The sequence below is a fragment of the Dermochelys coriacea genome, chromosome 2 (assembly GCF_009764565.3).
Source record: "Dermochelys coriacea isolate rDerCor1 chromosome 2, rDerCor1.pri.v4, whole genome shotgun sequence".
NCBI classification, from domain to species: Eukaryota; Metazoa; Chordata; order Testudines; family Dermochelyidae; genus Dermochelys; species Dermochelys coriacea.
Genome location: NC_050069.1, coordinates 251,720,310 through 251,745,656, shown reverse-complemented (window position 1 = coordinate 251,745,656; position 25,347 = coordinate 251,720,310). Strand labels below are relative to the sequence as shown.

At 40.3% G+C, this 25,347-nt stretch overlaps 1 protein-coding gene across 6 annotated transcripts in view; it reads left to right on the top strand.

Annotated features, from left to right (window-relative positions):
• Nucleotides 1-25,347, top strand: part of DNAJB6 (DnaJ heat shock protein family (Hsp40) member B6) — a 98,766-nt gene that overhangs the window by 5,785 nt on the left and 67,634 nt on the right. For 5 of the 6 annotated variants that reach the window (XM_038388622.2, XM_043509643.1, XM_043509641.1 and 2 more), the window contains exons 2-4: nucleotides 17,716-17,811; nucleotides 20,507-20,616; nucleotides 25,018-25,077. In XM_038388622.2, coding sequence (XP_038244550.1) covers nucleotides 17,747-17,811; nucleotides 20,507-20,616; nucleotides 25,018-25,077 — 235 coding nt within the window. In that variant the 5' untranslated portion in view covers nucleotides 17,716-17,746. Of the gene's footprint in view, nucleotides 1-16,802; nucleotides 16,968-17,713; nucleotides 17,812-20,506; nucleotides 20,617-25,017; nucleotides 25,078-25,347 lie in introns of those variants that run through there. The other variant, XM_043509642.1, reaches the window with a different exon arrangement.

Sequence of the window (25,347 nt, the reverse complement as noted above, 5' to 3'; positions counted from 1 at the left end):
TTCTTTGTTAATACATTTAATCTTGATTATTACAAAACCATCTCGGTGTAAAGGGTAAGTTTTCAGCTCACCTAACAGATGCATGCTCTGCCTTTTGGGACGCAGAGAACCTAATTTCTGAGTATCCAGTGAGGTGGACTGCATGCTGCAGGGAGATGTCTTAAGTGAACTTGGGAACTCTGATTCACTGATTTGTTACCTGTTAGGCAAAGTTTAGACTGACAGAATCTTGAAGAGTTTGCTGACAAGGCAGACAGGCTGTTGTGTTAGTGAGCTGACATGGAGTTTAGCAGCAGCAAAGCTCTCACTCTTGCGAAGTCGGAGTGATAAAACAGTGGCTCACAGTTCTGGGAGTTCTGAGCATGACATCACAGTTCACCAGATGTAGAAACTGTATTTTCTGCTGCTTAGTTAACTTTGGCTGTAACTGTACCTTTCTCACTTTCTCCACCCACCATGCCCTATCAGCAACAGGGATGTAGATGGAATGTGCATGGCGAAGAGACATCAAGTTCAACTCTCCCTGTGGTGGGTTCCCCCTGGGGTGCCACCTGGAACTGGGGTACCACTGAGTCCCCTTGACCCACCAGGCTGGGCTCCCTTTTACATCCTTGTCATAAATATAAAGGGAAGGGTAACCACCTTTTTGTATACAGAACTATAAAATCTCTCCTGGCCTGAGGCAAAATCCCTTCACCTGTAAAGGTTAAGAAGCTAAGATAACCTCGCTGGCACCTGACTAAAATGACCAATGAGGAAACAAGATACTTTCAAAGCTGCGGGGGGAGAGGGGGACGGACACAAAGGGTCTGTCTGTCTGTGTTGCTTTTGCTGGGAACAGAACAGGAATCAAGTATTAAAACTTGTTAGTAAGTAATCTAGCTAGAAATGAGTTGATTTCCTTTTGTTTAAATGGCTGGTAAATAAGCTGAACAAGAATGTATATTTTTGTAACTTAAGGTTTTGCCTAGAGGGATTCTCTGTTTTGAATCTGATTACCCTGTAAGGTATTTACTCTCCTGATTTTACAGAGGTGATTCTTTTACTTTTTCTCTGACTAAAATTCTTCTTTTAAGAACCTGATTGCTTTTTCATTGTTCTTAAGATACAAGGGTTTGGGGCTGTGTTCACGTATGCAAATTGGTTTTTTTAATCAAGCCCTCCCCAGGAAAGGGGGTGTAGGATGTGGGGCGATATTTTGGGGGAAGACGTCTCCAAGTGGGCTCTTTCCCTGTTCTTTGTTTAACATGCTTAGTGGTGGCAGCATAGGGTTCAAGGGCAAGGCAAAGTTTGTACCTTGAAGTTTTTAACTTAAGCTGGTAGAATAAGCTTAGGGGAGTCTTTCATGCAGGTCCCCACATCTGTACCCTAGAGAGCAGAGTGGGGAAGGAATCTTGACACTGTACTGCTGTGACAAGCTACCAAGCCCTCTCCAGGTTCCAGCCTGCACTTCCACCAGCATGCACACAGGTAGGACACACTTAGCTGCAGTACATGCATGCAGGCTTTTTAACCAGCCCCTGCATGGTAAGGCTTCAGCTAGGGCTCCCAGTTCCTAAGGCACGCACCCGCTGTGGCGTATAAACCCAAAATTATACAATCTTGTGCTGCATAGGAAACTGTTCAGTATAAGCTCATGCAATTCATCCCCTCCCTCAGTGTGGATAGTAATATACAACCGCTTTCTGCCCTGAGTTACAACTCCCACAAACTGGTTTTAGATAAAGCAGAAACAAGCGTATTAACTATAAAAGATTTTAAGTGATTATAAGGGATAGCAAACTGATCAAAACAGATTACCTGCAAATTAAGCTTAATATACGACATAGATGGGCTATGAATAGCAAATTCTCATGCTAAGTAATGATACAAGCAGACTGCAGATTCTTAAGGGGCAAGATGCACTTTCTTACAGCTGGGAATCCCCAGGTGTTCCATTCACAAGCTAAAAATCCCTTTAGCCTGGGTCTAGCACTTCCCCCTAGTTCAGTCTTTGTTCCTTACGTGTTTGCAGGAGCCTCCTTGGTTGGGGAGTCATTGAAGGACCCAGATGATGTCGCTCCCCTGCCTCTTATAGCTTTTGCACATGGTGGGAACACTGTTTCAAACACTTGGTTCCCACGCAAGTCAGTGGAAAAATAAACCTCCCAAGATGAAGTCCAGCACCAGGTGACCGGTCACATGTCCCTGTTGTGTAACAGTAGCCTTTATCGGAGGCTGTCTGTAGCATCCTCAGGAAGGCTCCCCAGGTGGAGATAAGCTTCCCCTGAGGCTTATTGTTCTCTCTCATGGCTAATTAGCTTGATGGCTGGCTGGTAAGGACCCATTCTAGACTTAGAGCCTTTGCCTAGTGGGCATTGCCCAGGAATAGCTACATGTGAAATAGATAGTCAATATTCATAATTTCAGATACAAAAAAGGATAATCATTCAGCAAATCATAAACTTCCCAATGACATCTCACTGACTTGCATAAAATACATCATAATATGTCATAATCATATTGAATGTCATTGTAAAGAATATGGAGTACAGTGTCACACTTCCATCCCAATTCCCAAGAAGTTCCAGTTCCTAATAGTAATGGGGCAATGCAGGGAAAAGAAAAGTGAGGATTGTAGTAATATTAACTTTGTATTATTATAGTGCTTATGAGCACTAGTCAGGGACTAGCACCCCATTGTGCAAGGCATTGTACAAACTCGGCAAAAAGATGGACCCCCTGCCTGAAGGAGCTTAAGTTCAAGTGAAGGTGTCTGACAAGTGGCAGTAGTAGCTGTCCCAGTACAGGAGCCCCTTCCGCCTACTGATCTTACAGTTTGCCAGAGAAACTGCTCACTGGATCCTATGAGTTTTGTGCTTGGCTTGGATGTTTGGCTTACCTGTTTTGTTTTTTTGGTTTTTTTTGGGGGGTGGACAATAGATAAAATATTTCATTGGTTAAAAAAGAAGCTGCATAATGTTAACAAGTTTTAAGTTTTGGGGATTTCTCTGGCAAGAAGAAAAAATGTTTGCATCAATATAGTTTTATCCCCTCCCCCCAGCATTTGTGATTAAAAAAATGAATTGCACTGTTGCACAATAGAATAATATTTATTTAAATATATTTGAATACATTTTCAAATGTATTGATTTCAGTTACAATACAGAATACAAAGTGTACAGTGCTCACTCTGTTGTTTCTGATTAAATATTTGCACTATAAAAAACAAATAGTATTTTTCAAGTACTATAGTGCAATCTCTTTGTCATGAAAGTTGAACTTACAAATGTTGAATTATGTACAAACCCCCCCCCCCGCATTCAAAAATAAAACAATGTAAAACTTTAGAGCCTACAAGTCCACTCAGTCCTATTTCTGGTTTAGCCAATCGCTCAGACAAACAAGTTTGGTTACATTTGCAGGAGCTAGTGCTGCCCACTTCGTGTTCTCAATGTCACCTGAAAGTGAGAACAGGGGTTTGCATAGCACTGTTGTAGCCAGCGTCGCAAGATATTTACATGCCAGATGTTCTAAATGTCTCCATGCTTCAACCATCATTCCAGAGGATCTAAAGCGGTGTGGGCTGATGCACATTCATTTTCATCCTCTGAGTCAGATGCCCCGATCAGAAGGTTGACTTTCTTTTTTGGTGGTTCCGGTTCTGGTTCTGTAGTTTCTGCATCGGAGTGTTGCTCTTTTAAGACTTCCAAGAGCATGGTCCATACTTTGTCCCCCTCAAATTTTGGAAGGCACTTCATATTCTTAAACCTTTGAGTGCTAAAGTGATCTTTAGAAATTTCACATTGGTACCTTCTTTGTGTGTTAAATTTGCTGTGAAAGTGTTCTTAAACATGATGAGTAATCATCTGAGACATCTATAACATGAAATATATAGCAGAATGCAGGTAAAACAGAGCTGGATGAATACAATCCTCCTCCCGCCCCCCGAGTTTAGTCACAAATTTAATTAGGTCTTGTTTTTTTTTAAAAAAAAGTGTAGTCAGCATGGGAGCTGTCCTCTGGATTGGTGGCCGAAGCATGAAGGGGCATATGAATGTTTAGCATATCTGGCACATAAATACCTTGCAATGCCGGCTACAAAATTCCAATGCGAACGCCTGTTCTTATTTACAATGTCCCCAATAGGTGAAAAGGATGCAGAACTATCTCTTGTAAATGTAAACAAAGTTGTTTGTCTTGGCAATTGGCTGAGCAAGAAGTAGGACTGAGTGGACTTGTAACAATCTACATTTGTAAATTGCACTTTCACGATAAATAGATTGCACTACAGTACTTGTATGAGGTGAACTGAAAAATATTTTGTTTTTACACTGCAAATTTGTAATCAAAAATAAGTGAGCAGTGTACACTTTGTATTGTAATAAAATCAATATATTCAAAAATGTAGAAGAAAATCCAAAAATATTTAAATTTCAATTGGTATCCTATTGTTTAACAGTAGGATTAAAACTGCAATTAATCACAATTAAATTTTTTGAGTTAATCACATGAGTTAAATATGATTGATCGACAGCCCTAGTATTTAGGTTTATGGTGTCTGCTTCATATAAACGAAACCTCAGCTTTATAAAACTGGCCATAGAGGCTGCATACTCTAAATTTGTTGTTCACTTAAACTGTGTGCAATTTTTTATTAAAACAATTTGAGAAAGTTAATTACAGGAATGTAGAGCTTGGATCACTTAAACCATTTACTTACAGGGGTATGTTAGTGTGATGGATTTGGTCACAGAGATCCCCTTGGGACTGTCACCTGATGTGCTGAGATTACCTCTGAGCCTGTTTTCCCTGCCAGCTTCAGACTCCAGGACACTGTCTTGTTGAGCCAGAGACGCTAGCCTGCTATAGCACAGACCCACGTCTGGGCCAGGCCCTTAAAGCTGCAGACTTTAACCAAAAACTGCTCAGCAGGTCTCTTATCTGCAGCACCTAGCCCAGTTCCCAATGGGATCCAAACCCCAAATAAATCCATTTTACTCCTGTATAAAGCTTATACAGGGTAAACTCCATAAGTTGTTGGCCTTCTGGAACACTGATGGAGAGAGATGTACAGCTGTTTGCTCCCCCATGTATTAATCACTTACTCTGGGTTTATCAATAAACGAGTGATTTTTATTAAGTATAAAATAGGATTTAAATGGCTTCAAGTAGCAGTAGACAGAATAAAGTAAGTTACCAAGTAAAATAAAACAAAACATTCAAGTCTAAGCACAATACATTAAGAAACTGATTACAAGTAAATCTCTCCCTCAGATGTTCCAATACACTTCTTTCACAGACTAGACTCCTTCCTAGTCTGGGCCTGATCCTTTCCCCGGTACAGTCCTTGTTAGTTCTAGCAGGCATCTTAAGTGAAAAGCAAGGGCTTTCTCATGACTGGGACCACCCTTGTCTTGCTCCACCCCCTTTTATAGTTTTGGCACAAGGCAGGAATACTTCATCTCTCTGGATCCCCACCGATCCTTCTAAACGGAAAAGCCCCAGGTTTAAGATGGATTCCAATATCCGGTGACATGGTCACATGTCACTGTAAGACCTCATTTTTCCATTACCCAGGGGCCGGCGTGCACATACAGGAAGTCTTTCAGGTAAATAAACCACTTACAACTAATTGTCCTGGTCAGTGGGAGCCATCAAGATTCTAAACCACCATTAATGGCCCACATTTTGCATAATTACAATAGGACTTCAGAGTTGTACTTCACATTCCTAGTTTTAAATACAAATAGGATAAAAATATTCAGTAGGTTATAACCTTTGTAATGATACCTTACAAGAGACCTTTTGCTTAAAGCATATTCCTGTTATATTATATTCACACTTATAAACATATTACCATAAAACATATGGAGTGCAATGTCAGTTAGCTTCATAGTTTTAACTAAATAAAAGCTTTTCTGTGATTCTCCTGCAACTAAGTCACTGTTTAGAAAAACGTAGGCCATGTCTACACTTGCTGGGGTTCGATGCTGCTGTGATCGATGCAGTGGGGGTTGATTTAGCGGATCTAGTGAAGACCTGCTAAATCAATCGCAGAGCGCTCTCTGGTAGACTCTTTCTTCATTGGAATGAGAGGAGTAAGGTAAGTTGACAGGAAAACATCTTCCCATCAACACAGCGGGGTGTAGACACCACAGTAAGTTGACCTAACCTATGTTGACTCCAGCTACGTTACTCACATTCCTCACTTTTGAACAGATGTAGCTAAAATTTTGCAAGATTTGTTCTGTTTGCTGGACACGGATGCAATTATTTTTCCCAGTGTAAACCTGATTTAAGACTGTATTTACCAGTACCTGTCCTAAACTACTCTTTTCTCAGGAATTTGCCAACTCTGCTCCAAGCTTACTGTTAACAGAACATGTAATATATGTCACTATTTGCTGAAGTTCTTGTATATATGACCTTTCGTAGTGTGGAAACCTCATCTTTGTCTTCAAAATTCATTGCTAATCTGCAAAAATAAATCTCCATTTTAAAAAAAACAAAACCCAAAAACCTTCAGATGTACCTTAATCTAAAACTAACTTTTTAATAAGACCAATTTGTGAAATAGAATGCTGTAGCTACAGAAACCTACTATAGATGAATATGTAGGTTCCCTAAGTATTTTCCTTCTAAAGTATCTTTTTCAATTACATATGACTTTCTGGATGACATTTTCAGGTCTGGTCTCTGCCAGATGATTGGGATATTTTTTTAAAAGCTTGATTTAAATACCAGATAAGTCTTTCAATACCTGTTGAAATACCTTTTTGTTGACTTTTATGAAAGTTCTTTAGTGGTCCTGGGATGGACATTGGGCTCAGTCCCTAATTTGAACACAGTCCCTTTTTAGTAACTCTGATTTAGCTAGCTTATGGATAAGAAGTAATTAATGGGTAGGATAATAGCCAAGAGTATTTGAGGTGTGGGCTCTACATTACTGTGCCTTTCCAGAATTTCCCTCTGTTATCCTTGGTTCCAGGGTAGAGGATTTCACTCCTGTCCCATTTTTTCTCACTTTTAAGTTGGCTGATTTTTATGTGAGTTTTTCTTAGTTGTAATGCCTTCTACAGACTTGTGTATTTTACCGCATGCTTTCCTGTTCTCAGTGTTGGCTGTGGCCTGCAGTTGCTGCCAGTTTAGTCTTGTACTCATTTTCATTTGGGGCCTCCTTTGAGCATCTTGTTCTGAAAATGAGAGTACAGCAAAGTTGGCATTATTTTGGAGAAGCAGAATTAGAAGGCAAGTGATCATCCTGTTGAGCTTATTCCACACATTTATTTACTCAAATATGTTGCTGTTTTTATTTTTTGACACAGAGCTATGTTGTATGGAAGGGATGTAGAAGTATATAAATGTAGAAGTAAGTATCATACTTCCAAAATTTCTTTTAGTTTGTGTATAGTTTGTTTTGACTTGTATATACAGCACATCAGCGACACCACTGCACTGATGCAGCAGTGCCTCTAGTGAAGACGCTTTATGCCAGTGGTCCCCAAACTGTGGGGTGCGCCCCTTAGGGTGCAAGGAGGAATGTTTCAGGGGGTGGGGAAGGAGTGCCACACAGTCCCATACTACCCCCAGCTCTGCTCTGGTCTTGCCTGCAGCCCCAGCCCCCAGCTCTGACTTCAGCACAGCTCCGGGGGGCATGGACAGATTCCATTACAGGTGGGGTGGGGGAGGCGTGACGTAAAAAGTTTGGGGTTCCCTGTCTATCTTCTATGGGAGAAGCTCTCCTGCTGATATAGTACTGTGCACACAAGCACTTGCCTCTGTGTAACATATGTCACTCGCAGGTGGAATAGTCACACCTCTGAATGACACAAGTCATGTAGACATAGCTTTGATTTAGTTTGTGTCTAGGCTAGTGGTGGCCAACCTGAGCCTGAGAAGGAGCCAGAATTTACCAATGTACATTTCCAAAGAGCCACTCTAATATGTCAGTATCGCGTGCGCCTCCCACCCACCGGCAGCCCTGCCAATCAGCCCAGCCCTCCCTCCATGTACATCCTGAAGGCAAAGGAGCTAGGGCATGGCAGGCTCAGGAGTGGGGGTCAGAAGGGGTGGAGTGGGGGCAGGGCCTGTGGCAGAGCCAGGGGTTGAGCAGTGAGCACCCCTGGCACACTGGAAAGTTGGCACCTGTAGCTCTAGCCCCAGAGTTGGTGCCTATGCAAGGAGCTGCATATTAACTTCTGAAGAGCCCATGTGGCTCCGGAGCCACAGGTTGGCCATCCCGGCCTAGGTATTCAGTTATCTTTGATAATGTTTAATAACGTTACTTTAAAATTTTTCTTTCCATGTGAATCTGAAGCTGAGTTTCACAGATGTATGTGTGCTAACCTATGTTAGGCGTAGTATCTCCAAGCTCAGTGGTCAGATAGCATTGAAATTACTTGAATTGGAAGATATCCCAGTCTATATTTTAATCTGCATACTTGTCCATTGGTCACAGAGTTAACACAATTGATTTCTGAAGATGATGGCAACATTTAAGCAACATGTCACTAGTTGGATAAATCTTTAGAAAAGTTTTTTCTGCTGCATTCCTGTGTCCTGGCATCAATGCAGGAGCAGATTTCGTTCTATTTGGCAAATGTGGTGGTGTTGTAAACTTTCATTTATACTACACCTCTACCCCAATATAACGTGGTCCGATAGAACGCGAATTTGGATATAACACTGTAAAGCATCGCTCTGAGGAGCGGGGCTGCTTTATCATGTATCTGAATTCATGTTACTGCAAGCAGTTCTTTTACCCCCCCCCTACTTGCTGCAGCCCCCCCACCCCAGCTCATTTCTGCTCCGCTGCCTCCCACGAGCATGCCTCCTCCCTCCCAGGCTTGCCACGCAATCAGCTTGGTGTGGCAAGCCTGGGAGGGAGGAGAAGCAGAGTTTCTGTGTGCTCGTGGGAGGAGGCAGAGCAGAGGTGAGCTGGAGCATGGGGGGGGGCGCAGCAAGTAAGGAGGGAGGGCGCAGAGGAATCACTCCCCGCCCCAGCTCGACTCCACCTCCTCCCTGAGCACGCTGCTGCTCTGCTTTTTTTCCCTCTCTCCCTTCTTTCCAGGCTTCCTGTGCCAAACAGCTGATTGGTGTGGCAAGCCTGGGAGGGAGGGAGAAGCGGAGGGATGGTGGTGTGCTCAGGGGAGGAGGCGGAGGCAGAGTGGAAGTGAGCTGGGGTGGGGAGCAGTTCCTCTCCCTACCCTGATATAATGCGGTCTCACCTATAAGAGAGTAAATAGGTATTTTTTGTGATTTTTTTTTTGGGGGGGGGCTCCTGAGGACCATGTTGTATCTGGGTAGAGGTGTATATGTTTGGAAGGTTAGGGATCCACTTGGATATTCTCAACATTGTTTCTAGGGTGGGAGGTCTGTTGGTTTGGTTTTTCAACAGCACTTCTGAGTAAATGTATTAGGAAGAGAAAACACCTTGAAATCAATACATAATTCCTCCTAACAATGTGAACACCTACCATATCGTGGATACTACTTAAATAAAAACATCTGGATTCATGCTAGCTGAAAATGCATTCAAATGGATTTTGTCTGAGTTGTGGGTCTCTTCTGCACCTGAGAATTGAGCTATACAGCGATTCTTCTTTTTCTTGACCTAGCATGATAGTATGGAGGGCACTTTTCACACCCAGGCTCCTTCTGTAAAGGGCAGTCAACTCACTGAGCCTTTTTTTTTTAGTGAAGCAACAATATTTGGATGCCAAAGCTAGTAAACAAACCTAACAGCCATATATGGGAAGGCTAATTGGAAAGGGTCCATGCACCAGCAGTTTGCTTGCCCCTTGATGCATTGACTGGACTCTGGTCTCTCTCGCATTCTCCATTCCAGTTTCGACTCAGACTGACAGGGTCACATAAAGAAATGTGCAGCCCACACAAAAAGAGAACTAACAAAGTTTCACCTATAATCTTTAAATAATTAGCTTGCAGGCTTTATTCCCAGCTCCTGTCAGTACTGGGCTGAGTAAACTGCTGAATTGGGGGGTAATAAAAAGCTTAAATTGCAGTCTTTACAAAACAGATGCATTAAGTTAAAATAGTGGATATAGGACCTCGTGCACACTTCTATGGGTGTATCTTGGTTCCAAAGATACAGAGCTACTGCCTAAGAACTTTCCCCTTAGGCCTTGTCCACATTTTAAAAAAAGAAAAGAAAAGAATTTCTATCCTTTACTCTAGAGTGCTTGTAAATCCAATTAAATCTGCTTTACTGCATTAAATGCCAGAAGCCTTAGGAGCTTAATTTACACTTCCAACTGACAAAATACTTTTTTATAAACTTTCGCTCTTTTATAATCCAAACCCCCAGACATGTCTACTCCTCTTCAGCATCATTATAGCTGTCTTCCCAAGGAAAAAAAGATGTATCCGTAACTCCAGTTAGCTAACTTGAAGTGAAATCCCAGTGAAGACAAGACAATTTGTAGTTACAAAACAAGCAGGTTATGTTAAAGACTAAGCCTCACAGGTCTCTTCTTGCCACCTAAGATTTACAGCTATGTACAGAGTACAGGCACAACACATGTAGCTATACGCTGCCGTGAAAGGCAGGCTGTGTCCACATTTGTTGCTTATGTGTAGCTACATGCAGTGAGGAAAGGCTCCAGCAAGGGAAGGCAGTGGGATACAACAGTACTAAAAATAGCAGTGTACATGTCTGAGGTGCTGTGTAGGGTGTACTCTCTAGGGGGTTCAGGCACTGTAGGGCACTCTACTTGCCTAATCCATGACTCACTGTGTCCACTGCTATTTATACCCGTGCTAGCTGGGGGTGCAGTTTCTGTACATGCTGCCATAAGTGTTGGACATACATTTAAATGTTCTAATAAAAGGACAGACTTCCCAGGTCTCAGGGAAATTGTAGACCAAGCTGTGCTTAATACAGGGCCTCTGTCTTGATGGAAATGTACCATGGGGAAAATGTCAATTATATGAAGTTTTTTGTAGGCTTTTCTCCAGCCAACACTAAATATATTAAAATAAAAACACCCCTAACGTCCCTAGGATATTACTAAATCCCCTAAAGATTTCTCTCAAACGTAGCCCAGAACAAAGTAGCTGCATTTTAGGTTAACAACATCTGGGGCAGTACTAGGCATGGTATTGATACTCCAGTTCCCACAATTTCAGGCAGTTCATGGCCTTTCAGTAACCCTCTGTCATAGGGCCTTTCTTGACAAGCAGAAAGGTGGTGCGTTTCAGTTGTTAGCTCACTCAAGTTACCTTACCCTCACTGGCTGCATTTTAGTCTCGAGGGGAACCAGCTAACTCAACTTCAGATTTGTTAGCTGGCGTCTTAAACAGGATTTTTTTCAAAAAGAAAAGGAGGACTTGTGGCACCTTGGAGACTAACAAATTTATTTGAGCATAAGCTTTCGTGAGCTACAGCTCACTTCATCAGATGCATGATCTAATGAGGGACTTTTTTCAGTCATGTTACATCAGTCAATTGAGCTAACATGATTGATTGATGATAGTACAAAAGAAATAAAGGTGAAGAAATTTTTCTCAGTTGTAGTTGACTTCTAGTACTTGTTCAATTTACTGATGAACCATAGTTGCTCCTTGAGGGGACTTTAAATAGTCATTACCACCCAATGACAAATAAGACTTAAGTTAAATCTGTGTTTTTAAAAATGAGGACTAGTTCCTATTTCTAGAAAAGGTCAGCTGTTCTCTGAAAGGCACAATTCCTACTGGTATGAAAAGTTAATCATAGAATCCTTTGACCTAGCTTGTCATACAATCATCCTGCTTTTCTTGTTTTCCCTATAGTTGCTTATTTCTAGATTATATAACCTTAAACTGGAGTTATGACTACTGTAGGACACAGCAGTCATTAGTTAGGATTGCTTTTGTTACTTCTGCTGTATATCCTTTCTGTAAGAAGATGTTTGCGAGGACTTTGGAACTCTAATTAGATGTACTGGCATATCTAGTAAAGCATGTGAACCATTTCTGAGAAATACTCAAATGTACTTTCAATTTTAGTTTCTACATGTTAAATAACATAACCCATTATCGGGGTGGATAAAAATTTTAAACAACTCCTTTAAAATTGGATTTTTGGTATAAATCTTAAATGGCTTCTAAACATTGGGAAGTATGGCAACCTATATTAAGGCCTAAATTTCACCACTGAACTAGTGGATGTCACTGGCCAGTCACCTGGAACTAGTTTGAAGTGCTAAACCAGCTTTTTGTAGCGTAGTCCTTTCTGCAGGTGTAAAGAACTTTCTTTTTAGTTTATTCAGCTAGTTCAGTTCAGTGACTAATTGCTCATTCAAAGTTGAGAAACTGATAGGAAGTTAAAAATCTGTTCAATCTGTGAATAACGTTTAGATTTAAAAGGATTAGATCTTCCAATTCTAAAACCTCAAAGGATATGATGACTGGGAACAATTAGCTTGATTAATTACAGATAATACTTTTTAATCCGTTTTTAAATGCAAACCATTTTAAACTTATTGTGGCCAGCACAATTACAGTAACATTGAATAGTTAAATCAAATTGTAAAGTGGTGTCTTTGTGCATTTTAATTCAGTTTCAATTTCCATCCAAATGCAGCTTGACAGTCACATGCAGATTATTTAGTAAATAAGAAATGCATCATTCACCATTTTCTAGTGTAATAAAAATGTAAAAAATCCAAAGATGTGTATGTAAAGCTGTGTAATTGCTTAAATAAATGTGTATAGAGTGCATCCTTCTGGTTAGAAAAAATACCAGATCATGCCAGCCAATGAGAATCAACTTTTTCTCTAGGAACATGAGTGAAGTAAAGTGCAAAACAAGATGAAGTGGTGATTCAAATCACTTCACCCTGCCCATTTTTTTTTTTTACATTAATGATGCTCCATAGTGTTCATCCTCATTTCTAATATGCAATGTCATTCACTTGCCCCCACGAACAGTAGGATTTTATTTTATTTATTTATTTATGGTCACATTAGCTTGGAACTTTGTACTTGGGCTGAAAGTTTGTGCTGTTTTTTTCTTTTGACAGTTGTGATGACTGAGAAGTTGAAGTAAAATCTGTTCCATACTTGCTAAACTTGTGAACAATAGGTGACTTCATTTTGAAAATGCAGTTTCACTAGCACTTTAAATCTTTCATACATTTGCTGCAATTCTAACTTTTTTCAAACTATAAAGAAGAACTAACTACTGAACAGGTTCTTTAATTCATTTTGTCACATGCTCCCCTCATGGTTTCATACCTTGGCTATTTTAAATAGCATTGCTCTAAACAAATGTGAATAAAATATGGTAACTTAGACATTTTAACTTTATATTATGCTATACAAACTAGCAAAATCCTTTTAAAAGCTAATCCCGGTTTGGCTTTCCTAGAGTTATTTACATATGCCATACAAAAACAAAGATAATGTTAGTTGTACAGCTAAATACTCTCTAAAGAGAGGACATGTCAACATTAAGTTTGGTATGGTAACTTTGATATTTCTTCCTTGTGCATAAAATATTTACAGTGCAACTACACTAATCATATATGCATATCTAGGGCTATAGAAAATAAATATCTCTATCTCGTAACTTTACATTCTCAACTAATTTCACAAAGAATCAGTTTAATTTATACTTGGTTCTCTGTGGTGTGTATTTAATGTCTAGTATCCATTCACTATCCATTTTCTTCTCTTCCAGTCAGTACTTGGGTGCAGTTCAACTGATGATTCAGTTAACAATGAAGTTAACTGTAGGTGGCCCATATATGCTGGCAAACTTTCACTAGTAGCCTGTATGCATCTGACTCAAGAATAAGACATAAGTGTCTTCATTACAAGTGCTGCTGCAGCTATGCCACTGTAGTGTAATTTCAAATGAATTAGAAAAAAGTTGTCACAGATCAAGTTACTTTTTGTTTGAGATGGCACTGTACACAGTTTGTCCTTGTCTACATTTGCAGTTGAATGTTCCACATTCAGTTCAGCTGCACCCAATCATAGTATTTACCTTGGGAAAATGGACCTAACATTCAAAATAGACCTGTTGCTAATTCATTATTTCCTCCAAACAAGTAGTTTGTGGATTAGGGATGTAAGGAAGTGGAGACACAGAGGGCCACCAATGGTAATGAGTATTTCACGTTCTTCTATATGGGTACTTAGAGCCCCCATGACCATAGGTCCTGTGTTGGACATAGTCACATCTGGACTCTTATTGCAAGCAAGTAACCTTTGGCCACTCCTCATAATAAAGGAGGCTGAAAGTACTTTTTAACATAAAGTTCAGTGAAACTAAAACATCTGAAAACAAGGAAGTGGAGGTAAGATAAGCACCCACACAGCCTTGACTTTGTCCTCTTTGAGCAATGCACCAATATGTTCATATCACATACACTTTTTTCCACTTCACTGTAATACAGTTCCTGCATTTGCCCTATAGAAACACTGAGCTTGCTCTCCTGACAGAATTCTGCAGTTGTTCTATTTTAACAACCACTTTATATCCTCTTACAGCCCCTTCGTACTCCAACAGAGGGTAACACTTAGTTATTCTTTCCCCACCCATCATTAAATCCACAGACTACTCTCAATACAGAATTGTGCAGGATACAAATGATGTAGACTGGAACCTCAAGGTACATATGTACTCTTTTCCTTTGGTAATGCACGCAGGTTGGTTGGTGGGACAACTGAAACCCAGATCTCATATCACTGTCACAGAATGCTTGATAGAGATCTTGTAGGTGATCTACAAGCATTCTTACAACTACAGTACCCACCTGCTGAAGTGAAGAAACAGATTGACAGAGCCAGAGTACCCAGAAGTCACTTACTACAGGACAGGCCCAACAAAGAAAATAACAGAACGCCACTAGCCATCACCTTCAGCCCCCAATTAAAACCTCTCCAGCGCATCATCAAGGATCTACAACCTATCCTGAAGGACGACCCATCACTCTCACAGATCTTGGGAGACAGGCCAGTCCTTGCTTACAGACAGCCCCCCAACCTGAAGCAAATACTCACCAGCAACCACATACTACACAACAGAACCACTAACCCAGGAACCTATCCTTGCAACAAAGCCTGTTGCCAACTCTGCCCACATCTATTCAGGGGACACCATCACAGGGCCTAATCACATCAGCCACACTATCAGAGGCTCGTTCACTTGCACATCTACCAATGTGATATATGCCATCATGTGCCAGCAATGCCCCTCTGCCATGCACATGGTCAAAGTGGACAGTCTCTACGTAAAAGAGTGAATGGACACAAATCAGACGTCAAGAATTATAACATTCAAAAACCAGTGGGAGAACACTTCAGTCTCTCCGGTCACTCGATTACAGACCTGAGTGGCTATTCTTCAACAAAAAAACTTCAAAAACAGACTCCAAGGAGAGACTGCTGAATTGGAATTAATTTGCAAACTGGATACAATTTAACTTGGGCTTGAATAAAGACTGGGAGTGGATGGGTCATTACACAAAGCAAAACTATTTCTCCCCACCACTGGTCCTCTTATCAACTGCTGGAAATGGCACACCTTGATTATAACAAAAGGTTTTCTCCCCCCCCCCCCCCCCACTGCTGGTAATAGCTCATCTTAACTGATCACGCTCCTTACAGTGTGTATGGTAATACCCATTGTTTCATGTTCTCTGTGTGTATATAAATCTCCCCACTGTATTTTCCACTGAATGCATCCGATGACGTGAGCTATAGCTCACGAAAGCTTATGCTCTAATAAATTTGTTAGTCTAAGGTGCCACAAGTACTCCTTTTCTTTTTGCAAATACAGACTAACACGGCTGCTACTCTGAAACCTGTCATGGTTGTATGGATGTTTACCTTAACTCTGTGTTCTGGTTTTCAGAAATTTTAGTTTTGCTGAACTCAACATTCTGGAAGGGCAAGAGCTATCACTGAGCAACCTTTACTCTGTGTTAATGAAGTTTTGCCATTTAACTTGAGTGACTTTGTATTTCATGATTTCTTAAATGTTGGCTTGATGTTCCATTGAATTGTCATTCAGGATTTAAAACTTTTTTTAAAAAAAATACCAGAACTAGAACAATTGGTTTCAGAGATGACTGACTGGAAAGCTTAAAGTGGAGGAATAAGCAGGGGTAGTTTTAATGCTGAAAGGAGTAGAAATTATTTACAGAATAAAGCAAGGAGGTAAAAGCTAGCTGAGGTCTCTGGCAGGATTCCAGAAAGACTCGTACTCCAGAGACCATTCAGTTTATTTACATGAACACTCTCTAATATGTGTCTCTTAATAGTGACCAAAAATATCATGGCCCTTTTTTTAAACTGGACAAGACTATTGCTCTAGGCCAAATAAGTCAAAATGTGTTCACTAAAATTACATACCATAAGATGCTTAACTGTTTGTTTGGCTATTAAACATCTAATCTTAATCTTAAAATAAACTCCATTTGGGTATCTTAATCTTGTTTTCAAGCTGGCTGATTATCTTCTAGATTTGAGCCAGACTAGTCGGTCCTTCTCATTTGACTTTTTCCTAATAAAAGAGATGAATGACTGGCAAACTGAATTTAATAATGCTTTATAGACCAATATTGTCTGTAGTAACTTCATGGCTGGGTTTGGATATACATGTTAAGATAAATTTAACTTTCTGAATTGGTTCTCAAGTGACTTATGACTTTTTTTTTAAAGAATACCATTCTGAAGCTTCCTTGGGATCTTATGAATGGCTACTAGAAATTGCACCTGTCGAGTTCCTTTAGGGGTGGGTGGGTGTGTTTTTAAAAAAAAAAAAAAAAAAAACCAAACCAAACCAAAAAAAACTTGGCAGCATTGCAGACTTCTGAGGCAACTGTGTTCTGCATGCTCTCCTTGAAGGGTGACTTATCTACATGTACCAGGGATCAACGCTGCTACAGCAGCAGAGGTCTAGTGAAGACCTGCTAAATCAACCACAGAGCGACTCCGGTCGACTCCAGTCCTCCACCCGAATGAGAGGAGTAAGACAAGTAGACAGGAGAGCATCTCCTGTTGATACAGCACAGTGTGGACGCAGTAGTAAGTTGACCTAAGCTACATCTACTCCAGCTATGTTATTAACGTAGCTGGAGTGGTGTAACTTAAGTCAACTTACCCTGGTAGTGTAAACAAGGCCTTACAATGGCAGCAGTTCTCTGGTATGAAGAAGGTGCTACGCAAATATAGGGTACAGAGTGTATATCAATCTCCCCTCTGTATTTTCCACCAAATGCATCCGATGAAGTGAGCTGTAGCTCACGAAAGCTTATGCTCAAATTTTAGTCTCTAAGGTGCCACAAGTACTCCTTTCCTTTTTGCAAATATAGGGTAGCCAGACTTCATACTGGCCTATCATTATAGACGTACTGCGTAAAAAGTGACCACAATAGCAATAGATCTAATATATTTTCTTGCATGCTAAAATTTGTCATGTCCAATTACATACTGTCAGTACTTCATATTCACTAATGAGAAATGACTTAACTCCCTGCCTAGTCCAATGTAGATATCTACCTAAATGACAGAATTGGAGAATCTAAAACCAAATTGCATCATTATAACTTATTTTCCTATCAACATAGGAACAGACTAGTCCTCCTTGTACTACTGTGTGTAGGATATGTTGGATTTAAAAAAAAAAAATCAGTTCTATTAAATCATATAAAGGGAGAGAAATCATGTTACTCAGTAGTAGTACTGTACCCATTTAGTAATAGGTTCTTGTAATTGCAGGACTTGCTGTTAACAAGACAACTGTTAAAACATGGTGGATTATTATGATGTTCTAGGAGTGCATAGGCATGCCTCACCAGAAGACATTAAAAAAGCGTAAGTACCATTTTCTTCAAGTCAAATCTTGCACACCTTCTCATAAATAAATGTATACACTTGATCTCTAGATATCAAATTTCTAATCTATTGGTATTGGTAATTAGTAATTCAGAAAAGTTTCTTTATTAGTGAGATCAGCAGTGCTCCAGAAAATCCATCTTTCATTTTATGTGCACATATCAGGAGAAACGTTTCATAAGGTACCTTTGAATGCTAATAAAGCACATTAACCATTCTAAAAATTGATCCCAAGCTCTTTTTTTAAAAAAAAAGATAAACTTCTATACTTTTTTGTCAGTCACTTTCAGATAGGGGTTTTATGAAATGGAGGAGGCAGTCTATGTAAAATGCACTAGATTAGATCATCAGCTGTTCATTCTAGTGTACTTATGCCAATTTTGTGTCTCATTTAAACTAAATTATTTAACTCTGTAGATTCTGATCCTTCTATTGAAGATCATTTCAGGTTAGAACCTTTCTTGGCTCCCTCATGCTTCTTTGGCTTCGGCCTCTCAATTTTCTTTTCTCTCCCTTGGTGTAGACTACATGTTTACCAGTACCAAATCTCCTCTTGCTTCCTGCAAACACCCACTACTTCAGTCATTTTGCATTCTGATGCTGCACTGCTGTGTGCACTATCTGTCCATTAACTGATGCCACTTCCAAACTTCATCAGATTGGAACAAACACAAATAAAAGACCTGATGCAGCCATTAACGCGTGTGGAGAGGAGCTTGTTTTTTAGATTTTGGGCAGAAAGCTTCTAGAAACCCTTAAGGTTCTGGAATTTTCAGGAATAGTCCGATGAAGTGAGCTGTAGCTCACGAAAGCTTATGCTCTAACAAATTTCTTAGTCTCTAAGATGCCACAAGTACTCCTTTTCTTTTTGCAAATATAGACTAACACGGCTGCTACTCTGAAATGTGCCCAGACTGAGGACTTCCTGGAAGTATACGATGGTCCACCATTTGAGAATTGGCTTACCATGCTATATGCAACTTCCTTTTATACTAGGTTTTTACCTGGCTTCAGATTATCATTGTAAATCAGTTTGTAGATACCTCTTCAAAATGTGGAGTAAAGATTTCAAATAGTATTAAAGGTGATTTCCACAGAGCACTGAATGGGGCAAGAATAACTTTGAGCTGTTAGGCTGAAGAAGCTGTGAAGTACTCTAACTGCATGGTACCTAGAAGTGCTCCCTTCTGAGATGGCACAGGTAGTGGCAACATCTGCTGTGTGAATCAGCTGAAGTTGTTCTGACTCCATTTCCTTCCCATTGCAAAATGTTCAGAATGCCTCAAACAAAGATGAAGTCTCCTCCTCTATTTAAAAAAAAAAAAAGTATATAAAGCAACTTCTTTGGAAATTAACTCAACAGTTTTTATTGGATGAGATCAGTTTTCCATGCTTTGACTTAATGGATTGAATATCTCCTAAATTTGAATGTGTTCACCTTATTAGTAAATTTTTTAGAGAAATCAGATACACCTTTTTTAATTTAGACTTTTGTGCATTACTTGCAGCTATAAAATAGCTGTCTGGCAGCAACGCTGAAGTGAATGAGTGACACATAGTTTTCAATTACTTTTTTCAGAAACAGGGAGGAAGCTTTCCTTGTGGAACATCTTCCTTTCACGGGCTGCTAAATATTATGCAGCATTTCTAGTTTCCAGTAACTTGTACATGCTGTATCAGTTTCCTGCCACAGCCTAGTATAGAAGGTTTATGCTGATCAAACCCTGATAGTGGATGAGCACTTTAATTTGGTATGCATACCTGTATGGATAACTACTTAACTCAAACATTCAAGCTTATGCTCGTGTTCGATCATAAAACTACCCCAGATATAATCTGTACGTTTAAATACTGAGGGGCACAAGACTGTAAAACTGTTTTACACCAAATTATTCCTCTTGGGGTACTCTCCTCTGGCTAGGAATTGTGCATATGGTGTAGCCTCCAAATCTTTCAATGTAGTTCCTCTAAGTGTTGTCTGTCCACCAAAAACACACTAACTGCTTATAAACATGCAAAGAGTTGCTACTACAATATAGCATTAAATCCTACTTGAATGTTTGTCAGCTCTCTGAGGAGAGCATGCAGCAGCAACAGTCTGTGGCCTCCAGATCTACTGGCTTGGGCAAAGAGGTTTCTTTGTACCCTCCCTACTTCCACCTTCCTACATGCCAACCCAGTTCTCCACTCAGTTATTGGCAAAGGAGGAGGTAGGGCTAACTTTTCTTCTCTTACAAGAATTGCCTCTGTCACAGCCAATCCACTCAGATATAGCAAGGTTAGTGGGAGAACAGAGGGAATCACAAGTGGTTAAAGGAGTTTAGCTGCAAACAGTCCTCCATCAGTCAGCAGCACCCAGGAGTAATTGATTTCCAGTAAAATATTTCTTTAGCAAAACTGGAGGGTACCCTGATAGCTTAAGTTGCAGGATAATCTGTGTTATCAGCAAAATTTCTTGGAATAGGTCTACAAATAAGATTTGAGCAACTAAGTGTCCTAATTCATGATTTCCTATTTTGATACCTGTATTTCTTGTGTATATCTATCTGGTGCTTATGACTGAAGTGAATGAGTGACACATAGTTTCCAATCTCTTTTTTTCAGAAACAGGGAGGAAGCTTATGAGTGCAGTTTACTGAAATAGAGTATGATTTATCTTCCCTTTTCATTTCAGATACCGCAAACTAGCTTTAAAGTGGCACCCCGATAAAAATCCAGACAACAAAGAAGAAGCTGAGAGGAGATTCAAGCAAGTAGCTGAAGCATATGAGGTTTTGTCAGATGGTAAGTGTCTTAAAAGGGATCTTGGCAGCAGGTAATCTTTGGTTATGGAATGCTGTAGTGGAAATGTTGAAGCATAGTGCTTTAAAGGGGTTTTCTTAAATTGGTCCACAAATGGCCCTTTTTTTTGTGGTGAGCAATTAGTTTGGTCTCTTGGAAAGAAGTGGAAATAGTTGTACAGTGTGGTGCCGGGAGGTGAGGAGAAATTCCGTGACATAAGAAATACTTTGAGTTGATATAACAGTTTAAGCCTATATGTTAAATCCTGAGTCTACAGAGACCTGTGATTAAGAATGAATCCTCTACAGGAGTTCATAAAGATTTGAAAGCATGGAATTTTGAGAAATATATCCTTGGAATCAATTAGCCATGGTGGTCATACTTCCTCCTAAACCCCTAAAAGTTTCTTCTTGCCACTTGATTCTCCTTTTTTTTCCTAATTCATGATCTATTAATTGGGATAACTAGTCCAAATATTTTTCTTTATCAACTAGCCAGCTGTATGCAGCAAGAGAGAGCTGAATACCAAAAGCCTCCCTTTCTCTCCTTGCAGTAGTCAAAACAAGCAATAGGGTAACTCTAAATATAACATCATTTAATTTCTAATACACTGTCAGAAGGGTGGTATCCTTTTTAAGAATTTTGTAGCTTTCAAAATTTTGTGGGAGAGGGGATACATGATGAGGGAATCTCCTAAACAGGTTATGCAGCCTTCCCACCTAGCATGGTGGGTAATGTACATGGAAGAATCCATGAAGTGGCTCACTGGCAAGTGGCTTGTCACAAGAATGTGTGGGTGGTGTATTTATGTCTAACTTGTCTTTATAAAGTTAACTTTATAAACTTAGTGTAGCAGTTGCTGAAATTCCAGTTGTCTTGCTTTGTTTTGGGCTCCATAATAAGAGTGCTGATAAGGCTTACAGAGTGTTTAGAATTGTCTGAAACTACTTGTTATGGGGGTTGGGAGCCTTAAATTCTAATCAGTTTTAATATTGTACTGATTAACCTTGTAGGAAACATTTACTTAGAATTGGTCAGAATCAACATTGTATATAGTATGAGCTACTATAAGCAAGAGGTCACTTTCGTTCCCTTCAATGTAAATTCTTGACTTGGAAGGAAGCTTTTTTTTTTTTTTTTTTTGTCAGAGCATTGTCAGCAGCTAATCTGAACCATAAACCAAAGGTTTTGTGCATCTTTTATATTCTGTATCCTTAGATAACTGACTGGAGCTGTTAACCATTTTTTTTAAAGTGTTTTAAAAAATACTAATAAAGATCAGAAATAGCATGTATATCTGGATGTTATACCATGGAGGATCTTTATCAGCTAGCTGTGTGTGTATTTAAACACATCGAACATTTCCCCTACTAATCTAGTTCATCCTTCGACACTTTTTCACTCTTCTCCCTTCTCTGCTTCCCCCAAAAATAAACTGGTACAATCGGGCATTTCCCCCTTCACCTATTCCAGTGGTTCCCAAACTTGTTCCGCTGCTTGTGCAGGGAAAGCCCCTGGCGGGCCGGGCCAGTTTGTTTACCTGCCACGTCTGCAGGTTCGACTGATTGTGGCTCCCAGTGGCTGCGGTTGGCTGCTCCAGGCCAATGGGAGCTGCTGGAAGCAGTGGCCAGTACGTCCCTCGGCCCATGCGGCAGGTAAACAAACCGACCTGGCCCACCAGGGGTTTTCCCCGCACAAACAGCGGAACAAGTTTGGGAATCACTGACCTATTCCATATACATTAATCCTGCCAGACACATGCATTGCACATGGGTTGGTCATAAGAAGTTCATTCCTGCTGGTAGTCTTAATGTGACTATTTGTATAAGATGTACAATATAGAAATGTCTCCCATTTTTCCATATGCTTGTCTGCTTTACATAAGAATGGCCATACTGGGTCCATCTAGCCCAGTATCCTGTCTTCCAACAGTGGCCAATGCCAGGTGCTTCAGAGAGAATGAACAGAACAGGTAATTAAGTGATCCATCCCCTGTTGCCATTCCCAGCTTCTAGGAAACAGAGGCCAGGGACACCATCCCTGCCCATCCTGGCTACTAGCCATTGATGGACCTATCCTTCTCTCCAATGTTCAGGTTAATAGAGGAGTAACACGACCTCCTCCCCAGAAATATCCTTGTGAACTTCACTTGTAACAAGTGACTATGGGAAAAGTTCTGCTAGAGCAGCACCATCCTTTGTCTAGTCTGTCTCTCAAAATAGGTCTTGGTTTGGCAGGCTACAGACTTGTTCACCCTGCATCCTGTTTTGGTTTCTGGTGTCTAATTTATAAAGGCTAGGCAGAAACTTCCTCTGTGGGCAACTTATTTCATAAATGTCATCCTCTAGGTTTCTTGCACCTTCCTGTGAAACATTTGCCTCTGATCGTTGTTAGGGACAGGATAATGGACTAGATGGACATCTGGTCTGATCTGGTTCGACTACTTCCATGTTGCACTAAGATGGTTATTTCAGCATAATGTAGCATGTAAAACTTGGTTATTTTTCATAACCTGTCTGTACAAATCCTACTGTTGATATCCATGCGTCGGGTACTGTAGCTTTGATTCAATGTGGCTAATTTAACCCAGGAGAGTGGTTGGAGATTTTTGATTTAGTTGGGGATTGGCCCTGTTCTTGAGCAGGGTGTTGGACTAGATCAGGGATCTCAAACTTAAATTACCAGGAGGGCTGCATGAAGACTAATACGTTGGCCTGAGGGCTGCATCACTGACATTGCTCTGTCCCTCCTCTTTCCACCCCTGCCCCACCTCCTCCCCTGAGCACGTGGCTCCCCGCTGCTCCCCCCCGGAAACCCCTAAGTGCTGCCAAACAGCTGTTTGGCCCTGGGAAGTGACTGGAGGTAGATAAAGGAACAGGGATGAGGCGTGCTGGGGGGTGGGGGGACAGCAGTTGCGGGGAACTTGGCGGGCCACAGCAAAAAGCTCCGCGGAGCCACATGTTTGAGACCCCTGGACTAGATGACCTCCTAAGGTCCCTTCCAACCCTGTGTTTCTGTGAGATACAATCAATTCTCCTATAATTTTATTCATTATTTTGTCATTACAATTTTGAACAGAGATGGGTTTTGGCAAGAGTAGTTCTGTTAAGTATTATCTATGCAAAGAATATTTGACTTGTAGAGACTGTGCCTGTAGTTTCAAGAACATGAAGTTCTCAAAATAAACTTTCTGTTCTGCCAGTCCACATGCAGGACTTCCTGTTTCTTGCCCGCTGCTTTTTTCTATGCTGCCCAGCTTCTTGTTTCATTGGTCGTCTTTCCCTCTTTTAACAAGCTATTTAAAATGCTCAGTTTTTTTCTTCAGGAAATCACTCTATTGAAAAGTAGTGTTGTAGGTAATGTGCAAACTTGTGAAGCACTTGAAGCCAGAAGAAATTCATAGAGCTTTCAATATCCGAGATAATTTTGTCTTGGACTTGGATTGTGCCTATTCTATAGGCACCAGCCACCATTCACAATCCCTTTAGATATGGGGTTCTTACTAAATTCTTAGTGTCCCAATACGTTAACTGTTAAAAGTGATTGTCTGTTCAGGGGAAAAAAACGGTCTTGAAGTTCCTGATCAGACTCCCATCAAAGTCAATGAGCAGACTACAATAGGTGTTGGATCAGACTGTGTCTAGTTTTTGTCAAATGCTCTGGCAAGTCTCTTGGTTTCACATCCAGAATAGTATCTGAGCTGCTGGAGCAAAAAGCCCGATGTTCTATCTGGCAGAACTCTTCACTCTGAACTTTTATTACTGAGACAGCAGCCTGAACTCTTATAATGCAGACTGGATTTATTTCTCTCCTCTCCCCGCTCCCCAAAAAAAAAAAAAGCCCTGGGAAAAATTACTAACAATGAAGTTCCATATCTATGGACTCCAGAACAGGGCAAACAAATAAATAAATTTCAGTCAGCTTTTTTGTGTGTTTAAATGGCCCCTCCTTCACTTATGCTCTTTTCTATCCTGCATCCATACCTAGCAGTCTTTGAAAGACACCGTTCCACAATCTGATATCACAGTGGTGAAGTCTCATCAGTTTTGTCACAAGGTCTTCAATTATTTTGCTGAATATACAAACATGAAGACCATAGGCTTCATTCCAAGGAAGAGCTACCTTTCAGCATATTAAAGCATCTCTCAATGGAAATTGTCAACAAGATGGTCAACATGACACTTTATTAGTAGCTACTAGAACTAAATTATTGACACTTAAGAACAGTTTTTTCTTCACCCGCAGTGCTTTGATGATTAGCAAAGTATTTGTACTCTGCATTTTCTGCAACAAACATGGCTTAAATAAACTTGCTGTGATAAAATTCAGCTGAGTACATTAGTGATGCATCCTGCATTTCTGCTGTTTCCAAATGCAGCTTAACTGATGTAATTTTTTTTGTAGCTAAAAAACGTGACATCTATGACAAATATGGAAAAGAAGGCTTAAATGGAGGAGGTGGAGGTATGTAGACTTGGCATGTTTTTTCTTCCATATCATCTGAATGATTTTAACAACTGTTCCAGTCTGCAGACTCATTTTAGTTACAGATTGGTTCATGCTCTGAAAAGCATTTGTAGCCATAAGAGCTAAAATATTCTTAAATGCAATTAAATTTATGTAGAAACAGAGCCACTGGGGATGTTGTGTTAGCACATACCATAGAGTAGCAACTTGACATGACCCTAATAGGACTAGTTCCAGCCAGTGAATTTGCCTGTCTAGTCCAGAACA